Source organism: Eurypyga helias, unplaced genomic scaffold, assembly GCF_000690775.1.
Source record: "Eurypyga helias isolate BGI_N326 unplaced genomic scaffold, ASM69077v1 scaffold25908, whole genome shotgun sequence".
NCBI classification, from domain to species: Eukaryota; Metazoa; Chordata; class Aves; order Eurypygiformes; family Eurypygidae; genus Eurypyga; species Eurypyga helias.
Window position 1 is genome coordinate 10,991 of NW_010265361.1, and position 9,108 is coordinate 20,098.

At 51.3% G+C, this 9,108-nt stretch overlaps 1 protein-coding gene across 1 annotated transcript in view; it reads left to right on the forward strand.

Annotated features, from left to right (window-relative positions):
- The first annotated feature begins 202 nt into the window (after positions 1 to 202).
- STEAP3 (STEAP family member 3, metalloreductase) overlaps positions 203 to 9,108 on the forward strand; it is a 9,648-nt gene continuing 742 nt past the window's right edge. Inside the window, exons 1-3 of the mRNA XM_010156722.1 lie at positions 203 to 685; positions 1,152 to 1,679; positions 3,213 to 3,377. Of these exons, the coding sequence (XP_010155024.1) occupies positions 203 to 685; positions 1,152 to 1,679; positions 3,213 to 3,377 (1,176 nt within the window). The remainder of the gene's footprint in view (positions 686 to 1,151; positions 1,680 to 3,212; positions 3,378 to 9,108) is intronic.

Genomic DNA, 9,108 nt, shown 5'->3' on the forward strand with positions numbered 1-9,108 from the left:
GTTTTGTCCCCCTCCAATGGTGCTTGTACATTATTGCGCGCTTGCTGGTGGGTTTGGCAGACGGGTCCTGGGATACTGGGACCAAAACCACTTCTGTTCAAGTGACCTAAGTGGCGTTTTTCCCCATCACCATGCATGTGGTCTAGGGCCTCCATGAGAGCTTCACTATAAACTTGCATTTCACCTTGTTTTTCCTGCCAGGATGTCTGGAGGAGACATGGCCAAACCCCTCCTGAGCCATGGGAGCATGGAGGGTGACCCCAGCATCATGCCTGCGGCCGGCCGCACCATTGGGGTGCTGGGAAGCGGGGACTTTGCGCGGTCCTTGGCCATCCGCCTGGTGTGCTCCGGGTTCAAGGTGGTGGTCGGGAGCCGCAACCCGAAGCGCAAAGCTGGCCTCTTCCCTTCTGCAGCAGAAGTCACCTTCCAAGCTGAGGCGGTGAAGAAAGCGGATGTCATTTTTGTGGCGGTTTTCAGGGAACATTACTCCACCCTCTGTGACCTGGCTGATGTGTTGGTGGGTAAGATCCTGGTGGACGTTAGTAACAACACCGAGATCAACCATCACAAAGAATCCAATGCCGAATACTTGGCTTCCCTGTTCCCAGCTTGCACCGTGGTCAAGGGGTTTAACGTGGTTTCTGCGTGGACGCTGCAGTCCGGTGCCAGGGATGGAAATAAGCAGGTATTGTCTTCTTCCGACAAGGGCCAAATCCCAACTGTTTCAGCAGCTGAGCTCTGGCAGCAGCAGCAAATGGTCTTGGGCTCCAGGAGAAGGGGGCTGAGTGCTGGTCGTGGTATCTAGAGACTGGCCCATAGCTTCTGCGTTTCTTTGCTCAGAAATGAAGCACCCTCACTTACTTCATGCTTTGTGATCTTTGGAGCCTCTGCCTAAGTGAAAAGTATCGTTTAATTGTCTGTTTATTTAAACACAGCCAGTGAAACAAACTGGTGGTGCACACATGAAAGGGAACCTGTCCAGGAGAGAGGTCTTTGGCAGCCATGGTAAATCCCCCTCAGAAAGCCTGCCAGGAAGCATGATGCTCAGTGGAACAACATAGGCTCCCTTTAGCACAGCATCCCTCCTGACGCACTCGTTCCCAGCAGCCTGACCTGCCTTTCCCCTGTGTCTACTTTTCTGTTTGTTGCAGGTTCTGATTTGCTCAAATAGCCAGGAAGCCAAGCGCACTGTAGCAGAAATCGCTCAAGTCATGGGATTCACCCCTGTAGACATGGGCTGCATGTCGTCAGCCTGTGAGATTGAGAACATTCCCCTGCGCCTCTTGCCAGCCTGGAAAATCCCCATCTTTTTGGCTCTGGGGCTCTTTCTTTGCTTCTTCACTTACAACCTGATCCGGCAGGTCATCCACCCTTACATCAGGGAGCAGAAGAACAAGTTGTACAAGATCCCCATCGAAGTGGTCAACACAACGCTGCCTTGCGTGTCCTATGTCATGCTGTCTCTCGTCTACCTGCCTGGGGTGCTGGCAGCCTGCTCGCAGCTCTACTACGGCACCAAGTACAGGCGTTTTCCAGATTGGCTCGACCAGTGGCTCCAGCACCGAAAGCAGATTGGCCTCCTCAGCTTCTTCTGTGCGGCTCTGCATGCCGTGTACAGCCTCTGTCTGCCCATGCGCCGCTCCCACCGCTACCAGTTAATCGAGACGGCCGTCAAGCAGGTAACGTGTCTTCAGGTCAACACCTCTCGTAATCTTCTGCACGCGTCCAGGTGTTGGGTAGTGGGCTTAATATCTTGGCTTTTGCATGCGCTTTCCAAAGCACGTGTGGGACAGTGAGAATAAGCTGTTGTCTAGACAAGCACTTCTTCCACACCCCGTACTGGGCATGCGCCCATCCGCACTGAGGATCTTGGCGGGGTGTTGCCCATGCCTTTATAGCCAGAGCTAGGATCAAATTCCCCTGTGCTACTGCTCCCCAGAAGCATGGAGAAGCCTTTGAAGCCAGCCTTGCCTGGCACCTGGAGTGTCTGAGACTAGGGCAGAGGCAGGGACAATGCTAGGAGGGGAGAGATCCTGTGCCGGAGGGAGCAGAGTTCCCCTCAACTTTTCTCCCTAGATTTTGGGAGATTCCCCTTTACTCACAGTGATGCTCACAGTAGGTGCCTGCTGAAGTACCACGTCATAACCCAGGGGGGTTGTTCTGTAGGAGGTGTCCCCTCATCGCAATGTACCCTCCGGGAGTTTAACAAAAAGATGGTGAAGAACTGGTCATAGTGTAAGAGGATGAGGAAACAGAAAAGGACTTTAGGGCCTTATTGAGCGTCTTGGCAGTGTTTATCCAGTGTGAGCTTGCTACCTGTAGGAATTCAGCCAGCTCTGTAACTCTGCAGTGCCATGGGAAAATGTCATTCTGCCCTTCTCCTGCTCTCGGCTTCTCGCCGCTCCATCCCTCTCCCTCCGGGATGGCACAAGCTTTGTGCAGCTGCATGGGGAACCTGCCCCGTAACCACTCTGCTTTCTGTGCTGGGCTATTTCCCAAGTGTTTCCAAATGTTTGTCCCAACAGAGAGGAGGGAAGGGGCCGTGGGGGCAGCAGGGAACAAGGTGGCTGCTTTCGGCTGCGGTGCCGGTTCAAAGCATCCATCAGATGACATCCCCAGCCTCTCAGCTCCAGCCTTAAGCAGGTCCTTCTCGATTGCCACAGTCACACATTAATCTCAGGCAAACATCCTGCTTTCATTTCCCCTGTACCTCCTGTTTTCTAGCAACATCTTTGTTTAGTAAATTAAACCCATTTAATGGACTAAAGAGAGCGGTTACCATGCAGCATAAAAGCCATCTTCCCTTCCATTAGCATGAACAATTTCCCCCCTAAATGCACTTAAAATGAAGGTTATTAGGAGACTAGTGCATATTCAAGCATCTGTATTTGTTTTCATGGCTTTAAACTGACTTCTCGTTCTAATTATCTTTCCAAATGTGACTTTGGGGGTTGCTGCTGTGGTTACGGGCTGTGGGAGCTGGGAGCATTCAGCAGTTCTTCCCAGGCTTCAAATCTGGTCCAGCTTTGGCCAAATGGCAGTGGGATAAAAGAGCATTTCCACACCTCCCAAACAGGGAAATAGTGCTGGAGGTGTGAATAGGATCAGTGTTCATCAGGAAACCTGCTCCCAAAACCACAAGGAATATGGATAAAGTTCAGTTCCTCTATTCCCAAGTGCTCCGATTTAACCAACCTTCGTTGTCATGCCAGGCTGTGGAGAAGAAGATGAATATCTGGGTAGAGGAGGAAGTCTGGAGGATGGAGATTTATATCTCCGTTGGAATAATTGCCCTGGGCTTGCTGTCGTTACTTGCCATCACTTCACTTCCATCCATCGCAAACTCTCTCAACTGGCGGGAATTCAGTTTCATTCAGGTAAAGTTGACATTTGCTGATGCCAGAGAGCGATTTTGCCATCAGAGTCAGGCTGTCACGGAGGGCAGAGCTTGATGTGTCTTCCCAGCACGTCCCTGCCCTGGCAGGGCCACCGCAAGCGGTACACCGGTGCCAGGGGCCAACCCTGCCGCTCCCTGTGCGCTCCGGGGCCGTGGGTCCCCCGGCTGGGAGGTGACACCGAGGGGGGCTGCACTGCTCTCACGCAGGGCTCGCCTGGTCTGCCGAGGGTGCTGCCATCCCGGGGGGAAGGGAAACCTAACCTGTCATGGGAATCCACGTGAGGATTAGCGGCAGGCTTTGCAGGAGGGAGTCTTTAATATCTTGGCTGCATTTCTTTCTCACTCTGCATTTAGCAGCAATAGTTAGAGATCCTGACACAAAAACAGCCTGGGCTTTGCCTGTGTGACACCCACCGCCAGAATCCTCCCTTTCCCCCTCGCTCCATGCCTGGGGGCTGCACTGCCGTTCCCAGCTAAAATCCTCCTGAAGCCACACAAGGTAGAAAACCTTGGGGTCATTTTAAGAGACCAGGATTGTTCCCTTCCGTGGGCAAGATCCCCCTTGGAGCCAGTGGCGTGTCAGTCCTGCACAACGTCGAGTTTGCCCCAGGCTGGGGAAGGCAGGCAGATAACCTGCCATGGAGAGAGCTGGCATGGGGACACAGATCTGCCCTTGCATTTCAGGGAGAGCGAGCTCCTGAAAAGTTAACTGCTAGGAGAGCATTTGGGAGAGAGTTGAGGGGAAGGCCAGGTTTGGCAGAGCTTGCAGGCACCCAAATATTGAATGGACAGGTTCAAAATGCCCAAGACTGGACTACAAAAATGCCAGAGCTCAAGGAGCACAGAGAACTGGGTGTGATTTCAATGAAGAGTCCATGTCTGAGTCTAAAAAGTGAATTAGGAGCATAATTTTTCTTTCTCCAAAGTCATTCAGCAGTGTAGGAGCCTTCTAAGCTGCCAAGGGCCACATTCCCATAGTGACCTGAGTCCACCACGTGGGACATTTGCAGACCCCAAACTTGGGACCTTCAAGTCTTCCTTGCACTTTAGACCTCATTTTCAGGTCAAATTCCACTCACCATCTCCCTGTCGTGTCCTGTAGCCCTAAACCCCCTTGTTAGGCGTGTTTCCTACATCACGGCTGCGCAGTGTGCACCAGGCTTCAGGTCCCGCAGCAGGGACCCACCATGGGACCCTGTCCCCCTCGCATCCCCCCTGCAGAGCCTCCCCGTGCATCACACCACTGCACACCGAACCCGTCAAAAGGGGAGGGCAGGGTTCGAGGATGCGGAGGTGAGTATCTGTCATCCAGTCTGTCCTGTTGAAGCTCTTTAGTGGCATATAAATAATTCAGTATTCATTAGAGCAGGAGTTTGAAGCCTTCTCCCCCGCTTCTCCCACAAGTGCCCCGATCACCAGATGAGCAAGTGAGTTCATCTTTTTTCCTCTCTTGCTGTGGGCTAGCAACTCATTATTTACACTAAGTAGAAGAGCCTCACCAGGAGAGCTTGACCCCAAGAGATCGTTCCTCAGGGAGAAGGGAGAGCTGGCTTTAAACCTCTCTTTGGAATCGGGCAAGGGGAGCATATTAATTCTCACCACCATGTCTCAGGGGAGGGCTGTAGCCACTGGGACGTTGGATAAATCAATCCTGGCTTAGGCATCTCATACCAGGAATCCCAAATGATGGGAAGTAGTCCCTTGCAGCCTGGAAGGAGGCTTTGAAACACCCCGCATTTCCCTTTGGCTCCCCAGGCAGCCCAGCAGCTCTCCTGGAGGGTGCTGGCGGTGTGACACGTAATACGTACGTTGTCACGCATGGTAGTGCCGCCGTGTCCTACCAGCGCACATAACACGACTGCTGCACCCACCCTTTGGGACCCCTTACCCCTTTCTAAGGGTACGTCAGCGCTGGGACCAGACAAATACGTGCTAGTCAGCTCCAAAATAGCTCTTGGCTGCCCACGTGGGAACTGGCTGGCTCAGTTCGTGGAAAGATACACCTATTTCTGTCCATGTGGGATAAAGCATGACAGTGCGACACGAGCTCCCAGCTGATCACATGCAGGAGAGGCACGGCTGGCATCCTGCCCTGCTGTGGAAATACCACATAAAAAGAGCAGGTTACAGACCTCTTAGCACGTTAGCTTGCATTTATTTTTTTTAATGAGGGCTCCTTTAAATCATTTGCTCTTCAATAAGCTGGTGATGCCTTTCTTGAGGAAACTGAGAGCAGATACAGCTACTGCTTCCAGGTTCCAGAGGTTCACATTCTTGGAGCACAGTGTGATCCTCCCTAAATTAATGCACAGCGGCAGAATGTAAATACAAGGGGTGAATCGCAAGGCTGCTTTCTCAAATAGCTGGGATGTCTAGCACTTGACCCTTTTACTGTCAGAGGCATTGTGGCTTCCTGTGCCTGGGAAAAGTGAAGATCAGGAAAACGGGGAGCACAGCCACCCCAGCCTGATGTCTGCCAGAAAACGCAGGAATTTGTTGCCATCTCAGTTGAACAGGTTGGTGTGTTTGAGCTGGTCGAAAAGGAACATTTGAGAAAGGGTTGGGGCTTGTTACAAATCCAGGAGTCACTTTAATCCCCTCCTTACCCGGAGCTTCCCAAGTCTGACATTTTCCAGCAGCGTGTGCACCTGTATTAGTCATGGGATACTGCCATGCTCTTAAAATATACATCTGCTGCCTGATGGGCTGAAAATCCTGTTTGGATTGTTGCTAAGGTTTCAGAAAAAGAAACAGTTAATTTTTATAGTAATTCCTGCACATATACAAACTTCAGTTCAATATAGTTCAATTGGATACACAGTTCCCCTATATGTCCAGTTTTGATTAAGAGAAAATGTACAGGATCTAGACACCGGATAACAGGAATGACTTGTATGTAATTCAACTTACAGGAGACATTTTTAATGTTCCCCAGTGATTTATAGATCAACTCTAATTGGCTGAGAAGTAAAAATGTGTACGATTGCCTTTACCAACCCACCCTGAGAAGTCCCCCTGGATTTTGAAGGTTGGATTGACCCGGTTTCTTTCTTAGCTGGTGTATTGCAAGATACAAAAAATCTGTCATCAGGCCTTTTCTAACCCTCCTGCCGACGAACTGTGAGCCAGAGCCGCTTTCACAGAGCTAATGACTTCACGGGACTGATGGCAGCAGCAGTCAGAAACATATTAGGGTCAGGAAGGGGCTGTTGGCTTTGGACACTGCCCAGACGTTTCCAAATGAACCACATGGGATAGAATCACCTTGGCTGATGCATTACAGGGAGCCTCGCAGACACCAAGGCGATGGGGGAGATGGAAGAGTTAATGCAGAACAGAAAATGGATGCAGAGACTGCATTAGGAAGATACCATCTTCATACAGCCATTTTTCAAGGGGCTTTAACACCTTACGTGGGTGGTGGCCTCATATTCCCCATGCTGTGACTGAAAACCCTGCCACTGTTTACAACAAAAAAAACCAAAAGCTTCATAGCCAGACGCTGCATTGAGAGGATAATGGAGAACAGATCCAAAATTCGGCACGGTGTTGGGGCTAAGCACGTTGGTGGATGAGCCCGTGGGGTGCTCAGCACGTTCTGCATCGTGCTGTACTGAGCACACACTGAGCTGCAGGAACCGAGGAAACCTGCCATCAGCAGAACTAGCATCTTAGGTGCACTTACAGGTCAACCTCTGCCCGACTGACAGCTTGTCTGGTGAGGGCATCCCTGGGACCCAGGCTCTCTCCAGACAGCCCTGCGTTTGTCTTACGAGCAGATCAGCCCGTTGCTGCGGTCTGAGGAGCTGCCACAGCTGTTCCTAGTCACCGGCAGCTTATCCACGTCTTTTTTGCCAATTAGCTTTTTTGTTTCACATGCCCCGCTGTTGGCGCACAAAGGTGGGTCACTGGGGCCTGTGATGGTTTGTCACCCTCTGTCCTACTAATTTCCACTCCTGCTTTTCCCCAGTACCAGCAGCAGTTGAAAAAGAAACTGGAGAGGAACAACCCAGTTATCTCCAGCTCCGACATCTCTGCCATGCGTAGACCCTGCTCGGGCTGACTCCGAAAGCACCCTCCACCCAGGGCAGAAAGCATCTGCTGCCCTTGGACTTCATTCTGTCCCCTTTCCCCTTCTCTACATCTGTGCTCTGCCAGATGAGTCTCAAGCTGGTACTTGAAACCATTTGCCACCCAGGGGTTTTTTTTTGCCTGTTGGAGAGAAGCCCAGAGTCGGGAAATGATGGATGAGTCGGGAAATGATGGTCAGGCCCTGCTGTTCGGTTCAGTTGCAATCATGGCATATTCCAGCAAACTCCTTCATTTTCCAAGTGAAAATATGAGTTTGCTGCTTGTTACCACTTTGGCTTAGGAATCAGAAGTGGCTTCTATTCAAAAGGACCGCTGTCCCTGGAAGAAAGGATGGGTGCAGGGATGCACACAGGACTGGAGATCAGTTCACAGGTCTGCTCCCAGCTTCTGGCATGGCCTTGAGTAATGCTCAGTTGTAACGCGGGAGAGCTCCCTAACTTGGCAGGGTGTTGTACGGGTGAAATCTTGGCAGGACTCAGTGGCACCCACATGACTGCCTGATAGGTGCTGTAAAAATAAAGCACCTGGATCTGGTAGCACATTTTAGAGCCTTCCTTCCCTCCCCTGCCCAGTCCTCAGCTGCCTAACTGCTCTGAAGGTCAGAGGATCCTTAGTCTAGTTTGTGGGCAACGACATGGTACACTTTAGAAAGTTGTCTGGGTTTTTAAATAGTTTCCAACAATCAAAAATAGGAAGGGATGCTTTCAATTGAGTAGTTTTCCAGCTGAGATTATTTTTTTCAAGAGAAAATGATGAGTCCTTCCTCCTGGCTTGCCCTGATCCCTTATTTCCTTCCTGTGTCCTCTTCCCTGGACATACCTTCAGGAAGACTGTGTTTCTTGCTGATCTTTGACTAGCTGCCCCAAGCCAGATAGTTTGACTTGTAAAGGCTTCCCTGAGTTACGGACATCAGCAGAATTCTCCCCATCTAGGCACCTTGAAATGGGGTTGTTATTGCAGGCTTAGACCAAGCATTTGAAGTAGGGCAGCAGAGCAGTGTGCTACACCCCTGCTTTTCTTGGAGAACACAGCAGCACGGCTCGTACCTGGGATGCCTGCGGGAGCGAACGCCCGGTTCCTGCGGAGTGCCAGCGGGCGGGGGGGCTGGCAAGCTCAGGAGCCATCACCTCTGATGCTGGTGGGAAACCACCAGTGAATGGGCCCACAGTTTAAAACCCTTCCTGAGAGCAACCCTCAGAGAGAGCTGAAGTATTCAGACAAAATGCCTGGGAGCTGTGATCTCAGCTGAAAGTTGGAACTAGATGATCGTTAAGGTCCCTTCCAACCTAAACTATTCTATAAGTTCTTGTCTGCGGAACAGGGACTGGGTCCTTGCTGCTTCCCCAAGTGGGTAAAGGGCTCTTGACTGCCCATTTCAAGGACTTAGTCCATCATACAGCCTGATGGTCTCATGAACCAACGCAGATCTCTAGGACAGAAGAAGACCCTGCAGGGCTGTTGCTTACCTCCGACCAGAGCATTTCCGTCTCCATAATCTGTTTTTTCTGTCGATGACGGCAGTTGACTGAAGGTGTCTGCTCTGTACGAAGCTACAGCTTCACTGACTTCTGACGGTGCCAACTGTCGGTCCAGAGCCACGCTGCTGACGCTTCACCCCG